The 24,475-nt window shown below is 46.7% G+C and overlaps 1 protein-coding gene across 9 annotated transcripts in view; it reads left to right on the top strand.

The window, feature by feature from the left end:
* Positions 1–24,475, top strand: part of nubpl (nucleotide binding protein-like) — a 217,827-nt gene that overhangs the window by 162,727 nt on the left and 30,625 nt on the right. For 5 of the 9 annotated variants that reach the window (XM_038781300.1, XM_038781309.1, XM_038781333.1 and 2 more), the window contains 2 exons: positions 16,362–16,482; positions 22,196–22,278. In XM_038781300.1, the coding sequence (XP_038637228.1) occupies positions 16,362–16,482; positions 22,196–22,278 (204 nt within the window). Of the gene's footprint in view, positions 1–16,361; positions 16,483–22,192; positions 22,279–24,475 lie in introns of all 9 variants that reach the window. The other 4 variants (XR_005458420.1, XR_005458419.1, XM_038781314.1 and 1 more) reach the window with 2 other exon arrangements.

Raw genomic sequence — 24,475 nt, 5'->3', positions numbered from 1 at the left:
AGGCACGTCCACGTGTACTGCTGTCCTTTAAAAGTGAATGCGAATTTGTACTGGCACGCTTTAGCCAATGGAATGGGCCAGAAGCCATTATTAATGTCCAAAACCATAAAGAATCGTGACTGGAGTCCCTGCTTGAGCATGGTTTCGGGACTTGTGGCAACGGTGGGGGCTGCAGCTGGGGTCACTTCTTTCAGTTCCAGGTAATCAGTGGTCAGTCGCCATGATCCATCGGGTTTCCTGACTGGCCAAATCGGGGCATTATTAGTGGAGGCTACTGATCTCAGTACGCTCTGTTCTAATAAGCTGTCTATTACCGTTGAGATTTCCCCCTCTGCTTCCTGGGGAAATCCGTACTGTTTCTGGGGTCTGGGGTCAGGACTTGTAATCTGCACAGAGCCAGTCATACTGCCACAGTCGTGCTTGTGCTGTGCAAATGCTGCTTTGTGTTCTTGCAGACTGCCCTAACCTGTTTGTCTGAACTAATTGTCCTTGTATCAAGCCAGTATTCGCCTACTGTGCTGATCCTATTAGCATAATCTCCTACTGTGAGCGTGGCAGGGGTCTTGCTGTTTTTGCCATTCTCCAGACACATTTGTTGACTGGATCGAATGAAAGGTTGTGGGAGCTCATAAAATCGATTCCCGAAATGTGTTCTGCTGTGTGGGGTAGATCAACTAACACTATGGGGTGTTTTGTGGTTATATTGCCGATTTGTATGGGTACAGGGGCTGTGATGTGTCCCTGCTGTGAGTGGTTTGTAAAGCCGCTGAGGGTGATGGTGTCTGTTGTGGGTCATGTGTCCTTCTGAAACATGGTGGAGGAATTGAGTGTGGTGCGGGACCCTCCTGTGTCCCAAAGAAATTCAACGGGCTGGCCCCGTACTTTTGCTGCAACGACCGGTTGGCCGGACTTATCCCAAAGGGTGTCGCAGACCCAAGTTGGGGAGCCCGAACACCGTCAGTCTGTGCCGTTCATGTCTCCCTGGTCTGAACAGACGCTAACACTGTGAATAGGCTTTGCCCTATTCCTATTTAGGGTGCCTGTCTGTTGGGCTCTCTGTTGTTACTGTGGCGCGTTGCACTCTCGTGCAAAGTGTCCTAACTGACCACAGTTGTAACAGTCCTGTGATTTGGGCTGGGGTGGGCTGTTCCTATCTTCATTTATCCGTGCGGGGTTCTGGTGCGCTTTAATTGCATGCGTATCTGCATCTGCCTGCTTTTCCTCGGGTTTCCTAAAATTGGTCTTATTCTGAACGGATTGCTCCCAAGCGCGGGACAACCTTTTCAAAACCCATTTCTCGTTGTGGGCCTCACCTGAGGGGTCAGGATTCGAGTCCATTTTGCCATGTTATCTGGGGACAAATGGGCGCGGGCTAATTCTCCAAAAACTGCAGTGAAATGAATCCACAAGCGTCCAGCAAACGCTGTGGGGTGCTCTGTCTTCTTTTGCCATCATTTATTCAGGCCTTCTACCGGGTCTCCTCTGTTATAGCCGATCGCATCAAGGATCGCTGTGTGCATCTCTGCTAGGGTGCCTCCTCCTACATTTTGTGGGTTGGGAAGGGCTGCTACGACTGATGGATCGAGACTCAAAACTGTGAGCTTCACCTGCTCTTTTTCATCCAGGCCGTACATGGTGGCCTGTTGTTTAACTTTCGCAAAGAATTGGTCGGGGTCTGAAGTGGGGAGGAATGGTATGATTTTCTCGCACGCATCCCGTAATTGGGTCACGGTTAAGGGGGTTGTGTAAACAAAATCTGTTTCTCCTTCTGCTGCGGCTCTGCGGTAGGTGGTTACCGGATTCATGGGGGTGTGTCCTGCCTGTTCAGTGGGGGGTTGGGTGCTCTCCTTTTCTGGGGTTTCTCCTGCGCACATGCTCCATATACGTATCTATGGGCTGTTTCATTTAATTCTTGCCAATCGGGGCCGTTTTCCTCATCTAGTTGTGATCCGAATGTGCTCTGAAAGCCATTCTGAACTGAAAGTAGGGATTGCAACTCTGCAATTTGCTTCCGGCACTTCGCGTGGTCTACCGAGTTCTGCCTTTGTTCCGTTGTGGAAGCATGGAGTGCTCGTAGGGCTGCTTTTAAATCACTGCACTGCTTCTGCAATGCCTCTACCTACTGTTCTGTTTCTTGTCTTACCAGGACCGCACGTTGTGTGTCCTGGTAGGCCTTGTCGTACTGAGTCTGGAAGCTGCGTAAGTGCGCCAGACAAGACTGGTGTGCCCTCTTGGCATCATCCACCTCTCTGCCTTTTGCTGCTAACTTCCCTTTTAACTCTCTGTTCTCTCTCTCTATCTCGCTCTCATCTACCTTACTTGTTCTATCTCTCTCCTCTATCTCTCTACGGTGCCTCCTAACGACCTCCTCTGTGCCTCGCAATTGTGCCAGACAGGACACGATTGCCATCGACTTGCGAGCTTTTCCCAAGCTGCTCTTGTGAATCTCTGTCAGGTTCTCCCACCAAGTATGTCTTATACTCCCGGGGCCTGTTTCTTCTTTCGGGCAAAATTCGCTCCAAAGGGGCCATCCTTTCCCTTTGAGGTATTTCCTAATCTCATCTTCCCAAACGGGACACTGTCCTACTCTGCTGGTCGTTGCGACCTCGAAACCCTGGGTGTTCGTAAGGCGTTCCATTGCCTTCTTTGCCATTTTTCCTATTTCTGGGCGGTCCCCGGATTTGGTCCCAATTAATTGGACCATGTCCCAATCGTTCGTATTGATTTTCTCCAATACCGGAGTGTGTTCCCTGATCGTTGGGCGGGCCCTATGTGGCCGTTGGCCTGCCTTTGTTTTAGCTCCCACTGGCGCCGGAAGTCTGTCTTGGTCTCGATTGTTTCAATGTTTCTTTTTGTCCCTATTAATGAGATAGCTCATTAATATGCTAATGGCTATTGGTTTCAGTTCTGTCTGAGTTCTGCAAATCTTAATACACAGAAAATCTTGCACCTGCTTGTTTTCTCTAGTGTTGTCCCTTTTTCCCTGCACTCCTTGCAAGTGTCCATTTTGAATCGGGACATGGCCACCCCAGGTGCCTACACCTTTGCCACACTAGCTCCTCTGGAATCGATCCATCATTTGTTGAGGTGATAGATGTCCCCATGAATGGGTTTATTGGGCCAGAAAAGGCATCAGTGCTTGTGGTTCAACTGGTTTATCAGTCTGAACTTGTCTCCAAATATCATCATCAGACAACTCAATATCTGATTCTAACCATGTCCATTTTTTTTCCAGTGTACAATCACGTTGCATTTCACGTAGATCCTTTAATAAGCTGGTTACACCCAATTTGTAGATGTGATTGGATTCCTCTTACCGTTGAGAGGCAGCTTCCCTTGCTTCTTGGTCCGCAAGAGCATTTCCTACTGCTTCCATGGTGTCTTCATGAGTATGGGCGTTACACTGTCCAATTCATACTTCTTTTGGCAAGGCCTTGGCTTTTAGGAGGTCTCGTACTTCCTTTGCATTTCGGAGAGGTGTTCCTGCTGTTGTGAGGAATCCTCTTTTTCTCCATAGGTGGCCAAAATCATGTGCCACTCCAAAAGCATACTGGAGTCAGTATAGATATTAGCTCTTTTATCTTTTGCCATATGACATGCTTCTGTTAGTGCCTTTATTTCAGCCTGTTGAGCTGATGTTCCTGGGGATAAACTTTCTTCAGCTAATACTTCATATGGGCTTGTGACCGCCCACTCAGCTTTTCTGACACCATTGTCAATAAAGGAGGAACCACCTGTGAATAGAATTAAGTCTGGGTTCTGTAGTGGTTCTTCTGCTAAGTGTACTTCTTCCATTTCCTCTATTATTTTCACACAGTCATGTTCTTCTACCTCTCCTCCCTTTTGTTCCTCGGGAAGCGGGAGCAAAGATGATGGGTTTACTGGACTGACTTTGTGAAACAAAGGTTGGGTGCTTCCAAAACTGCAGTCCATCTCGTCCATCTAGCTGATGTAACTTGTGATACTCTGTTCATGGATAGTAGAGAATTAACTGCATGTGGCCATTTAATGGTTAACTGTTGGTCTAAGATAAGACCTGATGTTGCCATTACAGCTGAACACGTGGCTTCCATGGCTCTTAAACAGCTGCCACATACTAATGCCACGTTGTTAAGTTTAATAGAACAGTATCCAACTGGTCTTAACTGATCACCATGTTCTTGGGCTAGTACTGCAGACATGTAACCCTCTTTTTCATGAACAAACATGGTAAAAGGTTTTCCATTGTTTGGAATTCCTGGAGCTGGTGCCGAACATAGGGCCTTTTTCAGATTTAAGAATGATTACTTTTGTCCTGTGTTGAGGTTAACTGTGTCTTTTGAATTTCGGTTACATTTTAAAAGATCATTCAATGGCTGAGCTATCTGAGTGAAAGAATCAATCCAATTTCTGTTTAAAATTACACACTCCCAAAAACAATCTCACCTGCTGGACAGTTGTAGGTTCCTTGGCGGCTTTGACGGCAGCTGTTCTGTCCCGAGTAAGTTCTCTTTTGCCTTTGGTTATTTTCTGACCTAAGTAGACAACTTCATTCTGGGAAATTTGTACTTTGGCAAAGCTAGCTTTTGTCCATTTCACTAAGGTGATCCAAAAGTAAACGCAAGTCTTTTTTGTGATCATCCTTATTAATAGATGCTATCAGAATGTCATCTACATACTGGAGAATGGTGGAAGGTAGAACAGGCAGTTGCCTGGGGTGGTCCTGGAGAGCCATGTGGTAAACAGTAGGGCTATTGTGAAAACCTTGTGGTAGTCTAGTCCATGTGCCCTGTTGTTGATTGATGGCGAAAGCATGGCTGTACATCCTTACCTAGTGGTACTGACCAAAAATCATTTGCCATGTCAGTGACTGAAAACCATTGAAGGTCTGGTGTTAAAGAGTTAAAGACTGCAGATGGATCTGCCACTAAAGGAGCTTTCCTGACAATGAATTGGTTGGCTTTTCTATAGTCAATAGTCAGGCGTCATGTGCCATTCGCCTTTTTGACGGGCCATACTGGACTGTTTGATGAGCTGTGAATTCGCACTAATATTCCCCTTTCTTCAAGTTGTTTCACTATAGGCAATATTCCCTGAATTGGATTGGATTAGACTTGTTTATTGTCACATACCAAGGTACAGTGAAAAGTATTTTTCTGCGAGCAGCTCAACAGATCATTAAGTACATGGGAAGAAAAGGGAATAAAAGAAAATACATAATAAGGCAACACAAGGTCTACATAACCACCGGCTTCGGATGAAGCATACAGGCTGTAGTGTTAATGAGGTCAGTCCGTAAGAGGGTCATTTTGGAGTCTGGTTACAGTGGGGCAGAAGCTGTTTTTGAGTCTGCTCGTGCGTGTTCTCAGACTTCTGTATCTCCTGCTCGAGGAAGAAGTTGGAAGAGTGAGTAAGCCGGGTGGGAGGGGTCTTTGATTATGCTGCCCGCTTTCCCCAGGCAGCGGGAGGTGTAGATGGAGTCAATGGATGGGAGGTAGGTTTGTGTGATGGACTGGGCCGGTGTTCACGACTCTCTGAAGTTTCTTGCGGTCCTGGGCCGAGCAGTTGCCATACCAGGCTATGATGCAGCCAGATAGGATGCTTTCTATGGTGCATCTGTAAAAGTTGGTCAGGGTTAATGTGGACGTGCCGAATTTCCTTAGTTTCCTGAGGAAGTATAGGCGATGTTGTGCTTTCTTGGTGGTAGTGTCGACGTAGGTGGACCAGGACAGATTTTTGGAGATGTGCACCCCTAGGAATTTGAAACTGCTAACCATCTCCCCCTCGGCCTCGTTGATGCTGACAGGGTTGTGTCCAGTACTTTGCTTCCTGAAGTCAGTGACCAGCCCTTTAGTTTTGCTGGCATTGAGGGAGAGATTATTGTTGGTGCACCACTCCACTAGGTTCTCTATCTCCCTCCTGTATTCTGACTCATCGTTATTTGAGATCCGGCCCACTATGGTCCTATCGTCAGCAAACTTGCAGATGGAGTTGGAACCAAATTTTGCCACGCAGTTGTGTGTGTACAGGGAGTAGAGTAGGGGAAGTGGATCAAGCCATTCTGGGAGTATGGAGGTGATGCGCTTCATGATCAACCTCTCGAAGCACTTCATTACGACTGAAGTCAGGCCACGGACTGTAGTCATTGAGGCACGTTGCCTGGTTCTTCTTTGGCACCGGTATGATGGTGGTCTTCTTGAAGCAGGTGGGGACCTCGGAGTGGAGTAGGGTCAGGTTAAAGATGTCCGCGAACACCTCTGCCAGCTGGTCTGAGCAGGCTCTGAGCGCACCATCAGGGAAACTGTCCAGGCCTGTCGTCTTCCAAGGAAGGCCGTTCACTTTCAGGAAGGCCGATCTGACTTTGGAAGCTGTGATGGTGGGTATGTGTGAGTTATGGGCTGCTGGGGCACACGATAGTAGATTGTTGGTTACCTGCTCGAACCGAGCATGGATACATTGAGTTCACCGGGGAGGGGTGCGCTGCTGCCGGAGATACTGTTTGGCTTTGCTTTGTAGCCCGTTATGTTGTTTAGTCCGTGCTACAATCGTCGAGAGTTTGTCTGTGACTCCAGCTTGGTTTGATATACTCTCTTGGCATCTTGGATGACTTTGCAGAGGTCATACCTGGATTTCTGTATAGGTCATGCTCGTCTGACTTGAACGCCTCAGATCTGTCCTTCAGTAGGGAGTCAATCTCGCGATTGAGCCATGGTTTCTGGTTGGGGAACGTACGTACTGCTTTCTTTGGCACGCAGTCGTCCACGCATTTGCTGATGAAGTCTGTGACGGTGGTGGCATACTCATTTAAGTTGATCACTGAGTTCTTAAATATGGACCAATCCACTGTCTCTCAGCAGTCACGTAAGAGCTTTTCTGTTTCCTCGGACCAGCGTTGCACGACCTCCTTAGCTGGATTCTCCCGCTTGCGTTTCTGCTTGTATGCCGGGAGAAGGAGCATCGTCTTATGGTCTGATTTCCCAAAGTGCAGTCGGGGGATGGAACGGTAGGCGCCCTTGATTTTTGAGTAGCAGTGGTCAAGGGTGTTGTTGCCCCTGGTGGGACAGGAGCTGTGCTAGTGGAATTTCTGCAGTACACTCTTGAGGTTGGCCTTATTGAAGTCTCTGGCCATGATGAACAAGGTCTCCGGGTGTTCTGTTTCGTAGTTGTTTATAACTGTGTACAGTTCATCCAGCGCCTTCCTCACCTCTGCCTGGGGTGGGTTGTAGACCACTGTGATAATGGCTGAAGTGAGCTCACGTGGAAGATAGTATGGGCGGCACATCACGGTCAGGTATTCCAGGTCCGGGGAGCAGTGGGTCGCCACATCCACGCACCAGGAGGAGTTGATGAGGAGGCAAACCCCTCCACCCTTCGCTTTGCCTGGTGAATTGAGAAGCCTTCAGATTGTATGGCACAGTCCGGTGAGGCGGGGGTGAGCCATGTCTCTGTGAAACAGAGCACACAGCAGTCTTCGAGGTAAGTCTGGCGTTAAATTCAGCCAGCTTGTTTTTGATCACTTGGATGTTTGCCAGGAGTATGCTGGGGAGAAGGGTCTTGAAACCACATTGCTTCAGTCTAACCTGCAGACTGCCGCGTTTCCGTCACTTCCTCAGTCGGCGGCTGCAGCTGGATGATCCTCAGATCCAATGGGGAAAGTCTGACCTTGTGGAAGGTAGGTGATTGCGTCTGGCGGGGTGCAGGGCACTGGCGGGGACCAGGGCGCTGGTTACGTTTCTGGGGTCACGTCTGGCAGGGTCCCGGGCGCTGGTTGAGGTAGCGGGGTTGTTAGGGAGGGCATATTTGCGATCCGGATGGGTCCCGGTGTTCTGTGGGCGCGGGAATACCTTGCAGCGCATTCGGGTCCTCGCGCGGGGTCTCCGCCATTTCGGGGATCCTGGGTCGTGGGCAGGAGCTTCCTGAGGCAGGTTGGGCTGAGTCCCGTGGTCTGTTCCTCCTGGGCGCTCCTGGGGTCGGGTCTTGAAGTAGGCCCAGTCGGGCCGCCATGTGGATTTTTCTTTCTTCCATCACTAGATAGGTCCGATTGCTGGTTGGGTCGCTTGGTGGGTCTCTCGGTGTCGTGTTGGGCCTTGTCCCGTCGTCGGGGGTCGGGTCGGGAGGTCTGGGGACTGGGCCGGGCGATCCGGCGGTTGGCGTCAGTTGTTAGGCTGGGTTGGGAGCTCCTAGGTCCGGGTCGGCTTCAAATCGAGGTTGGGGTTTCACTTCCGATTTGGCCCCAATCCACTTCCAGGTCGTGGAGGTCAGGTCGGGTCGAGTCTAAAGGTCTCCACGGGCCTCGGAGGATGTTCAAGCCTGCAAGAAAAGATGAAAGAGAGAGGTTAGTAATAATGTTAGTCTGAGAATTAAATTTTAAGAGATTAGAACGAGTATAGGTTAAGTAAAATGTGGATCTGTTGGGGAGAGATCGCAGAAAGTTGCTTCGCTCCAGCTGGTTAAAAAATAAATAAAATGTTTTAAATAAATAAATTGAATTGAAGTGTTATTAATAGGGTACTGTTTGGTACAAGGCGGCGCAGACTGATTCCATTTTTAATAGGCCACAATCATTTTTGTCTTTTGCCCAAATTGAGTGATTCTGTATCTCGCTCTTTTTGAGGTGTCTAATGGACCAGGTGATTTTTCCATTATTAAAATTAAGGGAAGAATGGAGTTGAGATAGAATGTCCATGCTTGTGTAACTGGACCTATCCAAATAGATGCCATCAGTTGATGTGGTCCAAATTCTAACAGCATTGGTTCAGTCCTTTGAAGGGTTGATAAATCTCCCCCACTGCAAAAACATTAATCTTTCCTGCATTTAGGGGAAATAAATCAGCATTGTCTTGAGTGACACAGGTTAGTTCTGCTCCAGTATCAAAAAGAAAATCGATATTATATCCTCCCACTCTCAGTGAAATATATAATCCATCCTTTTCCTGTTCAAGAAATGCATGCAATAAAATATGAAAAGAATCACCGAGAGTGGGGTCCATTAGTTTCTTGAAGCCTCAGCAGAGCCTGTCTGTGTTGTGCGGCTAAGCTGTTGAACATGTCAGTCATTTCTTCATCGTCATCACGTGCATTCCTATGTGGCAATGGCTGGAGGGGCCGAGGTTGTTCCCTGTATGTGTCTTGTTGGTACACAACCCTGGCGTGTCCTGTCTGTGCAGGTAATGTGACTGACCACGGGGCGGAAACGTAATGTATGAGTCATAGGTCATTTCACTAGGCAGATTGTTACCAGAAGAGTCACTTTATTGGGAGTTTTCTATAGACCCCCAATAGCAGCAGAGAGATAGAGGAACAGATTGGGCGGCAGATCTTGGAAAAGTGCAGAAGTAACAGAGTTGTTGTCATGGATGACTTCAACTTCCCTAATATTGACTGGAACCTCCTTAGTGCAAATGGTTTGGATGGAGCAGATTTTGTCAGGTGTGTACAGGAAGGATTCCTGACTCAATATGTAGATAGGCTGACTACGGGGGAGGCCATATTGGACTTGGTGCTCGGCAACGAACCAGGCCAGGTGTCGGATGTCTCAGTGGGAGAGCATTTCGGTGACCGTGACCACAACTCCTTGACCTTTACCATAGTCATGGAGAGGGATAGGAACACACATAATGGGAAGGTATTTAAGTGGGGCATGGGAAATTATACTGCTATTAGACAGGAGCTGAGGTGCATAAAGTGAGAACAATTGTTCTTGGGGAAATGCACAACAATAATGTGGGGATTGTTTAAGGAGCACTTGCTGCAAGTGCTGAATTGTTTTGTCCCACTGAGACGAGGAAGGAATGATAAGGTGAAGGAGCCTTGGATGACAAGAGAAGTGGAGCTTCTAGTCAAGAGGAAGAAGGAAGCTTACGTAAGATTGAGGAAGCAAGGATCTGACTCGGCTCTAGAGGGTTACAAGGTAGCCAGGAAGGAACTCAAAAATGGACTTAGGAGAGATAGAAGGAGGCATGAAAAAGCCCTGGTGGGAAGGATTAGGGAAAACCCCAAGGCATTCTATACTTATGTGAGAAATAAGAGGATGATCAAAGTGAGAGTAGGGCCGATCAGGGATCGTGGAGGGAACTTGTGCCTGGAGTCTGAGGAAGTAAAGGAGGCCATAAATAAATATTTTGCTTCAGTATTCACTAGAGAGAGGGACCTTGCTGCTCATGAGAACAGTGTGAACCAGGTTAATATACTTGAACAAGTTGATATTAAGAAGGATGATGTGCTGGAAATTTTGAAAAGCATCAGGATAGATAAGTCCCCTGGGCCTGATGGCATATACCCAAGGTTACTATGGGAAGCGAGGGAGGAGATTGCAGTGCCATTGGCAATGAGCTTTGTATCCTCACTCTCCACTGGAGTAGTACCGGATGATTGGAGGGAGGTGAATGTTGTTCCCCTGTTCAAGAAAGGGAATAGGGAAATCCTTGGGAATTACACACCCATCAGTCTTATTTCTGTGGTGAGCAAAATATTGGAAAGGATTCTGAGAGATAGGATTTATGATTATTTAGAAAAACATAGTTTGATTAAAGATAGTCAGCATGGCTTTGCGAGGGGCAGGTTATGCCTCACAAGCCTCATTGAATTCTTTGAGGATGTGACGAGACACATTGATGAAGGTCGGGCAGTGGATGTGGTGTATATGGATTTCAGTAAGGCATTTGATAAGGTTCCCCATAGGAGGCTCATTCAGAAAGTTAGGGGGCATGGGATACAGGGGAATATGGCTGTCTGGATACAGGATTGGCTGGGTGAAAGAAGACAGCGAGTGGGAGTGGATGGAAAGTATTCCGCCTGGAGGTCGGTGACCAGTGGTGTCCCGCAAGGATCTGTTCTGGGACCTCTGCTCTTTGTGGTTTTTATAAATGACTTGGATGAGGAAATGGAAGTGTGGGTTAATAAGTTTGCCGATGACACGAAGGTTGGGGGAGTTGTAGATCGTGTTGAGGGTTGTTGCAGGTTATAGCAGGACATTGACAGGATGCAGAGCTGGGCTGAGAAGTGGCAGAGTTCAACCTTGATAAATGTGAAGTGATTCATTTTGGAAGGTCGAATTTGAATGTTGAATACAGGGTTAAAGGCAGAATTCTTGGAAGTGTGGAGGAACAGAGGGATCTTTGGGTCCACATACATAGATCTGTCAAAGCTGCCACCTAGGTTGATAGGGTTGTTAAGAAGGCGTGTGGTGTGTTGGCTTTCATTAACAGGGGGATTGAGTTTAAGAGCTGCGAGGTTTTGCTGCAGCTTTATAAAACTCTAGTTAGACCACACTTGGAATATTGTGTCCAGTTCTGGTAACCTCATAGGAATGATGTGGATGCTTTGGAGAGGGTACAGAGGAGATTCACCAGGATGCTGCCTGCACTGGAGGGCATGTCTTATGAAGAAAGGTTGAGGGAGCACGGGCTTTTCTCACTGGAGCGAAGAAGGCAGAGAGGTGACGAGAGGCTTGGATAGAGAGGATAGCCAGAGACTTTTCCCCAGGGTGGAAATGGCTGCCACGAGGGGACATCATTTTAAGGTGATTGGCGGAAGGTACAGGGGAGATGTCAGAGGTAGGTTCTTTACAGAGAGAATGGTGGGTGTGGGGATTGCACTGCCAGCAGAGGTGGTGGATTCAGAGACATTTAAGCAACTTTTAGACACAAGGATAGCAGTAAGTTAAAGGGGTGTAGGTTAGGTTGAGTTTAGATTAAGATAAATGGTTGGCACAACATCGTGGGCTGAAGGGCCTGGCCTGTAATGTGCTGTACTGTTCTATGTTCTATTATTTCTTTGTTCGCCCTGCTGTTTAAAACAACATGTTTTAATCAAATGTCCTGTTTTACCACAATAAAGACATTGTGAAGGTTTCCTATATTCTTTTAAAGGGGCAGGGGAACATGCAGAACCTGATACTTCTGGAGAGGTTGTATTTACGGCTAATACCCCTGCAGTAGTTGCAACAGCCGCCACTGGAGGGGCAGCTGGCACAGGCTGAATTTGACCAGCTAGAGGGTTGTTGATTGTCTGACTATGCGTGCTGCGATCTATCTGAATACATCGGTCAACTGTTTTTCGGTATGTAGCGGTAGATGCCCAAGTGGGTTGGACCAGGTTTAAATCATTAGGTATTTTGGGTTTTACACCAGCAGCAAAAGCAGTTTTGATCGGTCCTAAAGTACTTGTATCCAAAGTATTTTCTCCTTCTTGGAGATCTATCCCTGAATATTCTATCCAGACGTGTCTAAATCTGTCCTCAAAATCTTGTATGTCTTCACCATTTTTTTGAATACAGGATGTGATTTTTGACCAATCGGTCTTAGATGGACGGAATCTTAATAGCCAATTCTTAATCACTACCCAACCAGCTTCCAAATTTTGCATATCCTCCCCAAGGGAAACGTCTACTTCATCCGCAAGAATTTGACTCTCATGGGTGCCTACCATAATAGACAAAATTTGCACACCATTTAATGGATGAAGATGATAAATGATTTGTAACAACTGCTGCTAGTGGGTCTTTAGTGGACTTAAGGGCCGGGATTCTCCCCTACCCGGCGGGGCGGGGGCTCCTGGCGTAGCGGCGTGGCGCCAACCGCTCCTGCATCGGGCCTCCCCAAAGGTGCGGAATTCTCCTCACCTTTGGGGGCTAGGCACGCGCCAGAGTGGTTGGCGCCACGCTGACTGGCGCCAAAACTGGCACCAGCAGCCTTTGACGCCCGGGGCTGGCCGAAAGGCCTTCGTCGGTTCGCGCATGCGCCGGTGCGTCAGCTGCTGCTGACGTCACCACCGGCGCATGCACGCTGGTGGATTCTCTTCCGCCTCCGCCATGGTGGAGGTCTTGGGGGCGGCGGAAGAAAAAGAGTGTCCCCACGGCACTGGCCTGCCCACTGATCGGTGGGCCCCGATCACGGGCCTGGCCACCGTGGGGGCACCCCCCAGGGTCCGATCGCGCTGCCAATCCCATCGCCACCAGAGGTGGTTGAAACCACGGCGGCGGGGGAGGCCTCTCAGCGGCGGGACGGCCCATTGCGGGCCGGGGAATCGCCGCGGGGGGCTCGCTGATCAGCGGGGCGTGATTCCCGCCCCCGCCAATTCCTGGGTGGCGGAGAATTTCTGCGGGGGGTGTCGGAGAATTTCGCCCAAGGTCATGATCGTGTTTCGATTCACGATTGTCTCTTGTTGTCTACGGAGCTGTGACATTACTGCCAACGACCATTTCCCTCTGGTCAAACGTGTGGTTTTTCCCCAAACCCTTTTGATGGTCGGCAATGGACCACTGTCCTTTGGGGATATCATATTTTGATTCACTTTCCATAGCTACTGGAGACAATCCAAAATGTCTATAAATTAAAGATCTAAGGTGTCTCAATATATCGTCAATAGAGACTTTCGGTACAGCCCGACCTCCCTTTGAAGTTGTGGGAAGTTGTTCTCTACCATTTGAAGGAACCAGGTGTATTTTAGGGCTTTTGTCCGCCATAAATCTTGCCTTAAAACCAAATTTTTTGGTCGTACCCAAGTTTGTGTAATTTGAAGATTACACAACCACAACTATACAGTTGTATTTTATTTAGTTATACGGCCTGCACCCGATTGAATAGCTCTTTCTATAAAGGTTCTTTCTCGAGGGGTCGAAGCACTAGCTGTTGCGGCTTTAAGACTTTTAATGGGTGAAAAAAGATTTTCTTATCCCAGTCTAGCCGTTCTTTGGATAGATGTCTTTGGGTCTTCCGTCCTTCTGGCCTTTCCGTTAACGGTACGATCTTCGGTCTTCCAATTCCCTCCGATTCTTTCCGATCATCTCCGACTCTTTCTGATCGTCTCCGACTTTGCACTCCTCCCTTTTGCCGTAATCTACCCGTTGGTTAAGTGTAATCTCGTATACACTTAGACTCAGTAGAAATTTGCACTACACGTCTCGGATGCGAAATCAAATCTTTATTGGGTGTCTATTGATTATAATTGAGAGTTTGAAATCTTCTTGTGGTTACAAATCAAATATTCTCAAGAAAGCCCCTGCCATCAGAAGACTTTAAGAGGTATAATTAAACTTAGTAGCGTACGAACGATCTGAACTTTCAAAATACAGTAATGGTTTCTTGCTCGGCAAATAGTATAGAATGATTCTAGAAATGGCTGCCCGGATCTCTATTTTTTTAAGGAATTTGTTATCAATCTGAGTCAATCTGTCCCGATCCCTGTGATGTGCTGATTGGTTTGGGTGAGTTCCCAATACACTTGATTTGATGGTCGCGTTGTCAATCCTCAATGTGCGACATTATCTCGTTGAATTTTTAAAATTAATGTAAATGTTGCATGTGGAATTCTTAAATGTGTGTTGAAATGCAAACTTTGCTCTTATCATCGAACTGAACTCTGTGATTCTGTTCATTTGAACAATGGACAGTTCATATAAACTATAATGTCAATTTGACCTTCAGTAGAAATGTTGCATTTGCTTCTAGTTCGACTGCAAATATTTTCAAAATCCATGCTTTTGTTATTGCTGAGGTTGTGTTTGATCATATTTGCAGTCTTATGATGGGATCCATTTTAAAAATGATTTTTGAACTGGGCTTTAGTATTTATAACAAATGGATCAATCAATGATCTTTTTACCTATCAGAAGTAGCAGGTTTCCTTCATGGCCATAAGACCAAATCATCCAGTATCTCCTCATTTTTGCAACCATCCCTGCTTTACGGGTCATAAAACCCAAGTTTACGTTTCATCGCAAACAAATGTACATTTCCTTCCAGATACAGAGAAGCCATAAGTAAAGTCACTTTCCCTTGCCATATCTTAATCCAAGCCCCACACTAAAGCTACTAAAATCAACGGTGAACACCACTTCTGATCATTGGGATTCCTCTCTGGCACAGATCAATTAAAGCAATGCATAGTAAACGTAGTGTCATCATAAGTTCAGGCTGCTTTAGCTATTCCTTCAAACTGATTTCAAAATAAACACTTGATTGTATTTTGACCATTATCATAGAATTCCATAGAATTTACAGTGCAGAAGGAGGCCATTTGGCCCATCGAGTCTGCACCGACTCTTGGAAAGAGCACCCTACCCAAGGTCAACACCTCCACCCTATCCCCATAACCCAGTAACCCCACCCAACACTAAGGGCAATTTTGGACACTAAGGGCAATTTAGCATGGCCAATCCACCTAACCTGCACATCTTTGGACTGTGGGAGGAAACCGGAGCACCCGGAGGAAACCCACGTACACACGGGGAGGATGTGCAGACTCCGCACAGACAGTGACCCAAGCCGGAATCGAACCTGGGACCTTAAAGCTGTGAAGCAATTGTGCTATCCACAATGCTACCGTGCTACGATGGCTTCAGCTCAAGGCTCACATAAGCTCGTCATAAAACAAAATAATTTTGCTTTTCCTGTGTTCCCAACTATCTTCTTTTCTCTTTATAAATTTTGAGTACCTCATTATTTTTTTTTCCAATTAAGGGGCAATTTAGCATGGCCAATCCACCTAACCATCTTTGGGATGTGGGGGTGAAACGCAAGCAGACATGGGGAGAATGTGCAAACTCCACATGGACAGTGACCCAGGGCAGCATTCGAACCCTGGTCCTCCGCGCCGTAGTCCCAGTGCTAATCACTGCGCCATGTGCTGCCCTCCCCTATCTTGACTATTAATTGCCCAGCAAAAAATCAAAACTGGACCATTTAATTTTAAACTGGGGTTACAGAATAAAATCTACAGATTTTATAAATTAACAGAATTATCAAAATCTTGTATTAAAGCCCAGTTATGAGAATTTTTTTGAAAATCTAGTTACCGTATGGATTATTAAATTTATTTACAACATTTCTGTTCTTGGTAATATTCAATCCCTGTTAATGAGAGGAACTGGTTTTCCTGAAAAGGATATTAAACAAAATGTAACTGGAAAGCTATGAGGAAATATTTTAATTCATTTCAAGTGGAATTCTACGCAGAAGTTTAAAGAAAGCTTGCATTAATCGTAAATAGCGATTTTACTGTGATCTGAATGTCAAGTTAGCTGAAAACCTAAACAATTTTGCTACAATCTCAATAATCATAATAATAATCACTTATTGTCACAAGTAGGCTTCAAATGAAGTTACTGTGAATAGCCCCTAGTCGCTACATTCCGACGCCTGTTCGAGGAGGCTGGGACGGGAATCGAACCGTGCTGCTGGCTGTGTTCTGCATTACAAGCCAGCGAAAGTGTTAACTTGGCTAAACAGTTTATCAGTTTATGTCCATTTCTAATGTCAAAATTGAGTTGATGGAATGTATGGAAATTGGAACTTTAATGATCTTGCCTTTTTGCACTTGAACTACATTGTTTCTCTGTATGTTTTCATCTTTGAACTTAGCAGCGCTCTCTCTTTTGACAGGTTCTCGGCATTGTTCAAAACATGAGTGTCTTCCAGTGTCCCAAATGCAAATATGAGACTCACATCTTTGGGGCTGATGGAGCAAAGACGTTGGCAACAAAACTTGGGCTAGATGTCCTAGGTAAAGATCAAAACATAGATCAAATTGACTGTATTCTGAAAATAATTTACTAACTTTTTTTTCTTTGTTGCAACAATACAATGTAGCCTTATTTTGTCTGCAGGTTGAGGGAGGCATCGTACGTAGCATAGTGATTATACCATCAGACGAGTAATTGAATCCCATAATTGCAGCTAGTGGAATTTAAATTCAGTTAAGAAACCTGGAATTAAAAAGCTAGAACCAGTAACAATGACAGTGAAACTATTGTTGTAAAAATTGATCTGGTTCACTAATGTCCCATGGGGAAAGAAATCTACTGTCCTATTGTTTTGTCTGGCTGGAGAGTCTACAACAAAGGGTCACAGTATCAGGATGCGGGTTAGGCCATTTAGGACTAAGCTGAGGAGAAATGTCTTCACTCAAGAGGGTGGTGAACCTATGGAATTATTTACCACAGAAGGCTGAGGCCAAATCACTGAATATAATTAAGATGGAAATAGATTCCTAGACTCAAGTTGTCGAGTAGTATGAGGGGCGTTCTGGAGCTGGAGTATGGCATTGAATCGTAGAATCATAGAATTTACAGTGCAGAAGGAGGCCATTCGGCCCATCGAGTCTGCACCGGCCTTGGAAAGAGCACCCTACTTAAGCCCACACCTCCACCCTATCCCCGTAACCCTGTAACCCCACCCAACCGTTTTGGACACTAAGGGCAATTTATCATGGCCAATCCACATAACCCGCACATCTTTGGACTATGGGAGGAAACCGGAGCACCCGGACGAAACCAACGCAGACACGGGGTGAACGTGCAGACTCCGCACAGACAGTAACTGTGCTAACCACTGTGCTACCCTGCTGCCTGTGAGATTGAGAATCAACCATAATCATGTTGAAAGTTCCAGGCTCGAAGGGCCAAATGGACTACTCCCGCTCCTACTTTCTATGTTTCTATGGCCTTACCTGGTCTGGCCAACATGTGACTCCAGGCCCATACCAGCGTGGTTGACTCTGAAATGGCCTAGCAAGCCACTCAGTTAAACTATATAAAACCACTACCAAGTCTAAAGGAATGAAACCAGATGGTCCACCCATCATTGACCTAGTCACTGGAAACTACAACTGAAAACCCAGCCCTCTCGACCCTGCAAAGTCCTCCAAAGTAACATCCAGGGGCTTGAGCCAAAATTGGGAGAGTTGTCCAACAGACTAGTCGAGCGACAGCCTGACATGACAGAATCACAGAATTGTTACTGTGCAAAGGGAGGCCATTTGAGCTCTGTAAACGGGCACCTTTGCTTAATGCCGGCCTCCTGACATTTTCCCCATTCCCCAGCACATTATTTCTATTCAAGCATCTAATGCCCTCTTGAATGACTCGATTGAACCTCCTCCACCACACTCCCAAACAATGTATTCCAGACCTGAGCCAATCATTGTAGGAAATTTTTTTTTTCTCATATCACATTTGCTGCTTTTGCAAATCACTTTAAATCTGCGCCCTCTCATTCTTGATTCTTTTACGAGCGGGGACAGCTTCTCCCCATGTACTCTGTCCATCCCCCTCATAATTTTGAACATCTCTATCAAATCTCCTCCTAACCTAATTCTCTTCAAGGAGAACAGCCCCATCCTTTCAAATCTATTCCCATAACTGAAGTTTATATTCTGCATCTCTTCTGCACTCTCTTGCAATGCATTCACATCCTTTGTGTAGTGTGGCATCCGTAGATTTACACAGTATTCAAGCTGCGATCTAATTAATGTCTTGTATAAATTCAGCATAACTTCCTTGCTCTTGTATCTATGCTCCTATTAATAAAGCCCAGAATGCTATGTGCTTTATTAACTGCTCTCTCCACCTGTCCTCTCACTTTCACTGCTCCTGCACCCCATTAACAATTTTACCTCTTATTTTATATTGTCCCTCCTTGCTCTTCCTACCAGAATTCATTACCTCACACTTCTTTGCATTGAACTTCATTTGCCACCTATCTGCCCACTCCACCAACCTGCCTCTATCCTTTTGAAGTTCTGCACAGTTTACAATGGTTCTAAATTTTGTGCTGTCTGAAAGCCTTGATATTATCCCCTGCCCTCCAAGATCTAGATCATTAATATATATCAGGAAAAGCAAGGATTCTAATACTAACACCTTGAGAACTACAAACCTTCCTCCAGCCCTAATGATATCATAATGACTCATTCTATCCTGAATAATTGTTTCTAGAAGCTTGCCCACCACTGATATTAAACTGATTGGCCTGCAATTGCTGGGGCTATCCTTACAATCACTTTTGAACAATATTTGCAATTCTCCAGTTCTCTGGCACCTCTCCTGTGTCTGGAGAAGACTGGAAGATCCGGTCCCAGTGCCTTGTCAATTTTCAGTACTGACAATCTATTCAACAGCGCGGGGCAGCATGGTAGCATAATGGTTAGTACAGTTGCTTCACAGCTCCAGGGTCCCATTTCAATTCCTGGCTTGGGTCACTGTCTGTGCGGAGTCTGCACGTTCTCCCCATGTGTGCGTGGGATTCTTCCAGGTGTTCCAGTTTCCTCCCACAGTCCAAAGATGTGCGGGTTTGACGGGTTGGCCATGCTAAATTGCCCTTAGTGTCCAAAAAGGTTAAGTGGGGTTACGGGGATAGGGTGGAGGTGTGGGCTTGGGTAGGGTGCTCTTTCCAAGGGCCGGTGCAGACTCGATGGGCCGAATGGCCTCCTTCTGCACTGTAAATTCTATAATTCTATGAACATTTCCTTCTTCTCTTTTTTGAATGCTAGTCATACTCATGGAATCATACCTTACAATGTCCCGGGCACCACCACCCCTAGGTATGTCCTGACACACCAACAGGGCAGACTCACAAGAGGTGGCAGCACACTGGTAAACAATCAGAGAAAAAACATTAGCAATTCTCCAGTTCTCTGGCACCTCTCCTGAGTCTGGAGAAGACGGGAAGATCCGGTTCCAGGAGGGCCTTGTCCTGGGAGTCCTCAGTATTGACTATGAACCCCATGAAACCTCGTGGCATCAGGTCAAACATAAAACCTCCTGCTGGTTACCACCACCACTCTCCTCCATGTTGAACACCACTGGGAGCAAGCACTGAGTGTAACAAGGGCACAGAATGTACTCTGGGTGAAGGACTTCAATGTTTATCATCAAGAGTGGCTCGGTAGCCCTAAATCCTACTGAGCTGGCCAAGTCCTAAAGGACATGGTTGCTAGACTGGGATTGCGACAGTTGGTAAGGGAAAAACATACTTTGCCTTGTTTTCACCAACCTGTTGCCGTTCCATCTGTCGATGACCGTATTGGTAAGAAAGACTGCCCCAGATTCCTTGTGGACAAAGCCCTATCTTGACATTGAGGATACCCTCCATTGTGTTATCCATAGAATCCCTGCAGTGCAGAAAGAGACCATTTGGCCCATCGAGTCTGCACCAACCCTCCGAAAGAGCACCCTCCCCAGGCCACACTCTATACCCACAGCCCCACCCAACCTGCACATCTTTGGACTGTGGGTGGAAACTGGTGCACCCAGAGGAAACCCACGCAGACAGGGAAAGTGCAAACTCCACGCAGACGATCACAGTTATGACATTTACCTTGCTAAATGGGATAGATTTTGAAAAAATCTGGAAGACAAAACTGGACGTTCATGATATGCTGTGGGCCATCAGCAGCAGAAGAAATGTATATAACTACAATCTGTAACCTCATGGTCTAGCATATCCCCCATGTTACCATTACCATTCGGTGGAGTATCAACCCTAGTTTGATGAAGAGTGCAGGAGGACATGCCAAAAGCAGCACCAGGCACACCTAAAATTGAGGTGTCAACCTGCTGAAGCTGCAACACAGGACTACTTGCATGCCAAACAGCCTCTAATAGTGAGAGTTTAGCAATCCCTCAACCCATGGATGAGATCTAATTTCTGTAGTTTGCCCAATCCAATTGTGAATGGTTGTGGACAATTAAACAGTTCACTGAAGGAGAAGACTCCACAAACTTCCCCCTGTCCACAATGATTGGGGAGTCTAGCACATCAGTGCAAAAGATGAGGATGAAGCATTTGCAACAATCTTCTGCCAGAGTGCCAAGTGGATGATGCAAATCATCCTCCTTCTGAGGTTTCCAGCATCACAGATGCCAGATTTCAGCCAATTGGATATACACCACGTAACATTAAGAAAGGTTGCGGACACTGACAACATTCCAGCAATAGTACTGATTGCTTGTGCTACAAAGGTAGCTGCGCCCCAAGCTAAGCACTTCCAGTACAGCGACGACACTGGCATCAACCGGGCAATGTGGCAAATTTCCCAGATATGTCACGTCCATAAAAATCAGAATAAATCCAACCCAGCCAATTACTGCCCCGTTTGTCTGCACTCCTTAGCGTCAGCAACGTGATGGAAGGGGGACATTGACAGTGCTATCAAGCAGTACCGATGCTCAGTTTGTGTTCTGCCAGGACTACTCAGCTCCAGGCCTTATTATAGCCTTGGTTCAAACATGTACAAAAGAGCTGAACTCCATTGGTGAAGTGAGAGTTACTGCCCTTGATATCAAGGCCGTATTTGACCCAGTGTGGCATCAAAGAAGATGGTTGTAGTTGTTTGGAGGTTAATCATCTCAGTTCCAGGAGGTGTTCCTCAAGGTAGGGTCATCTTCAGCTGCTTCATCAATAACTTCCCTCCATCATAAGGTCAGAAGTTTAAGGGGATGTTTGCTGATGATTGCAGAGCTGAATGCATAATGTGCAGCTACATGCACAACGCCTCAGATGCTGAAGTTGTGTGTGCCCAGATGTAGCAAGACCTGGACAGGATTCTGGCTTGGGCTGGTAAGTAGCAAATAACATTCACCCCACAGAGTGACCATCTCCAACAAGAGAGAATCCAGCCACCTCCCCGTGATATTCAATGGAATTCCCATTGCTGAATCACCACTATCAACATTCTGAGTCTTAACATTGACCAGAAACTGAACTGGACCACTGTTATTAATGTTGTGGCTGTAAGAGAATGTCCGAGGCTGGGAATTCTGCATGAGGAACTCTCCTTTAGATTCCCTGAAGCTGGTCCACCATCTACAAAGCACGAGTATGATGAAATATTCTCCACTTGACTGGATGACTGCAGCTCCAAAAATATTCAAGACGCCTAGTCAGGACAAAGCAGCCCCCTTGATTGGCTCCCCATTTACCACCTTAAAAGTCCACTCCCTGCACCACTGACTCACAGTGACAGGAGTGTGTACCATCTATAAGATGTATCAATGCACCATGACGCCCCATGACATCGCTGAAGAGATCAGCCATGATCTGCTCCTAATTCCTATGTTCCTATGACTCCTTGGGACAGCATCTGCCACCTATGATCTCTACAACTTAGAAGGACAAGGGCAGCAGATGCATGGGAACATTACCAGCTGCAATTTACCCTCCAAACCACACCATCCTGACTTGGAAATTTATCGCCGTTCCTTCATTGCACTGGGTCCAATTCCCTCCCTAACAGCACTAGGGGTGTACCTGCAACTCATGGACTGCAGCGGTTCAAGAAGGCAGCTCACCAACACATTCTCGAGGAAAGCTAGGGATGGGTAATAAAAAATGCTGGCCTAGCCAGTGATGCTCACATTCCATAAAAGTAATAAATGTTTATTCTTGTTGTCAGACTGGAAAAACTGGCAAAAAACATTCTGATTTATCTTTCATAGGTGATATCCCATTACATTTAAATATAAGGGAAACATCAGATAAAGGACAACCAATTGTTGTATCTCATCCAGACAGTCCAGAGGTATGTTGTATTTTGGTAATTAGTAGAGCAGTTATAGTTTTTTAAAAATCATTCAGATTTTAGTTCCTCCTTATCTAATAGATGCCAACAATTAACTCCATACTTAATATGATGTCTGCATAGCAGTTTTAAAGTGTTCAAACATTGCACTATCTGCATAAATTTCAAAGGGTATATGTCAGTTATTTAATGCACCTTTTAAAAGCTGAACAGCAACACAAAAAATAAGGAATGTTTTCAGGAAATTTAGAAACAGCTCCAGTTGTCTTTTAAACTTTTGACTGGTTTGGGTGGTACTGATCTGTATCAACCAGGAAGACTCTGAATTGAATTCCATATGATCGTAATTACATACAAACCGATATGTAGGAACATTTCAGAGACGCGCAATATGGTAGTGATAGTGGGGGATTTAACTTCCCCAACATTAACTGGGGCAGCCATAGTGTAAATGGTTTAGAGCGAACGGAATTCTTAAAATGCATCCAGGAGAACTTTCTAAGCCAGAATGAGAGGATCCTACAAGAGGGGGGGCGGTCCTGGACTTGATTTTAGGTATCGAAACTGGGCAAGTGGCGGCAGTTGGAAGTGGCGGCGGTTGCAAGTGGCGGTGGTTGTGTTGCTCGTTTTGGTGAGTGTGCTTTACACTCAATTGGCTGTTTTATTCCCTTGCTCTAGAGTTGCCAGGTATCTTTATGATACCACTACGAGGTTCAAGTTCTAGTGCTGATCAATACACCAGTTAATAAGGTTCAAATCAAAACACATTTATTATATACACAGTCAATCGCTACTCATGCATAAATACTACAAAACTAAGCTACTTCTACCACTACAGGCCAATACTTATCTTCTGGAAAAGAAACCCACTGGGTCAGGGAACAATGGCCTCTTGTTTAATCCTGAGACTGCAGGCTTCCAGCTGGTACGGACTAAGGGTCAGGAGCGCCTATCTCGTAGCGTGCGTTGACTGGACACTTACTTGTTGGTGCAGCTGCAAGGCAGTTCAGGGTCAAGTGGTGTTTCGGTCTGCTGTGTGACCCTGCCGAGAAGTCTATCGAGAGAAACTGCCAAGAGCGCGAATTGAACTTGGGACCTGTCTTTTATAGGCCCCAGGGGCTTCGCGCCCTTTTGGGCGGACCCCGTACCTGACTCCAATCGATTGGATCACGTACCAATCGATCGGTTTGAATTCCCCAATACTGGGGCTGTTTCCTGATCGCTGGGCGGTCCTTGGGTGCTCGTTAGCCTCTTTGTCTTGGACTCCTGCTGGCGCCGAGAAGTCTGGTTTTACCTTGATTATCCTAACTGTTGCTATTGTGCCTGGGAATCGCTCATTAATATTCAGATTGCTGGTTTCAATGCTGTCTGCTTTCTGCAACTCGAATACATAGAAGAACTCTGCAAACTGCTTGTTTTCTCATACTGTCCAATTTTCCCTGCATTCTTTGCGAATCTCCATTTTAAGTCGGGAAGTGGCCAACCCAGGTGGCTACAGTTGGAAGTGGCGGTGGTTGGAAGTGGCGGTGGTTGGAAGTGGCGGTGGTTGGAAGTGGCGGTGGTTGGAAGTGGCGGTGGTTGGAGGTGGCGGTGGTTGGAGGTGGCGGTGGTTGGAGGTGGCGGTGGTTGGAGGTGGCGGTGGTTGGAGGTGGCGGTGGTTGGAGGTGGCGGTGGTTGGAGGTGGCGGTGGTTGGAGGTGGCGGTGGTTGGAGGTGGCGGTGGTTGGAGGGGGCGGTGGTTGGAGGGGGCGGTGGTTGGAGGGGGCGGTGGCTGGAGGGGGCGGTGGCTGGAGGGGGCGGTGGCTGGAGGGGGCGGTGGCTGGAGGGGGCGGTGGCTGGAGGGGGCGGTGGCTGGAGGGGGCGGTGGCTGGAGGGGGCGGTGGCGGCTGGAGGGGGCGGTGGCTGGAGGGGGCGGTGGCGGCTGGAGGGGGCGGTGGCTGAGCATTTTGGAGGCAGTAATCATAACGCCATTAGATTCAAGATTATAGAACAGTACAGCACAGAACAGGCCCTTCGGCCCTCGATGTTGTGCCGATCAATGATCACCCTACTCAAACCCACGTATCCACCCTATACCCGTAACCCAACAACCCCCACCCCCCTTAACCTTACTTATTAAGGACACTACGGGCAATTTAGCATGGCCAATCCACCTAACCCGCACATCTTTGGACTGTGGGAGGAAACCGGAGCACCCG

The sequence above is a fragment of the Scyliorhinus canicula genome, chromosome 2 (assembly GCF_902713615.1).
Source record: "Scyliorhinus canicula chromosome 2, sScyCan1.1, whole genome shotgun sequence".
Lineage (NCBI taxonomy): Eukaryota > Metazoa > Chordata > Chondrichthyes > Carcharhiniformes > Scyliorhinidae > Scyliorhinus > Scyliorhinus canicula.
The sequence above is the reverse complement of the archived record's forward strand: the minus strand, read 5'-3'. Positions and strand labels throughout refer to the sequence as shown.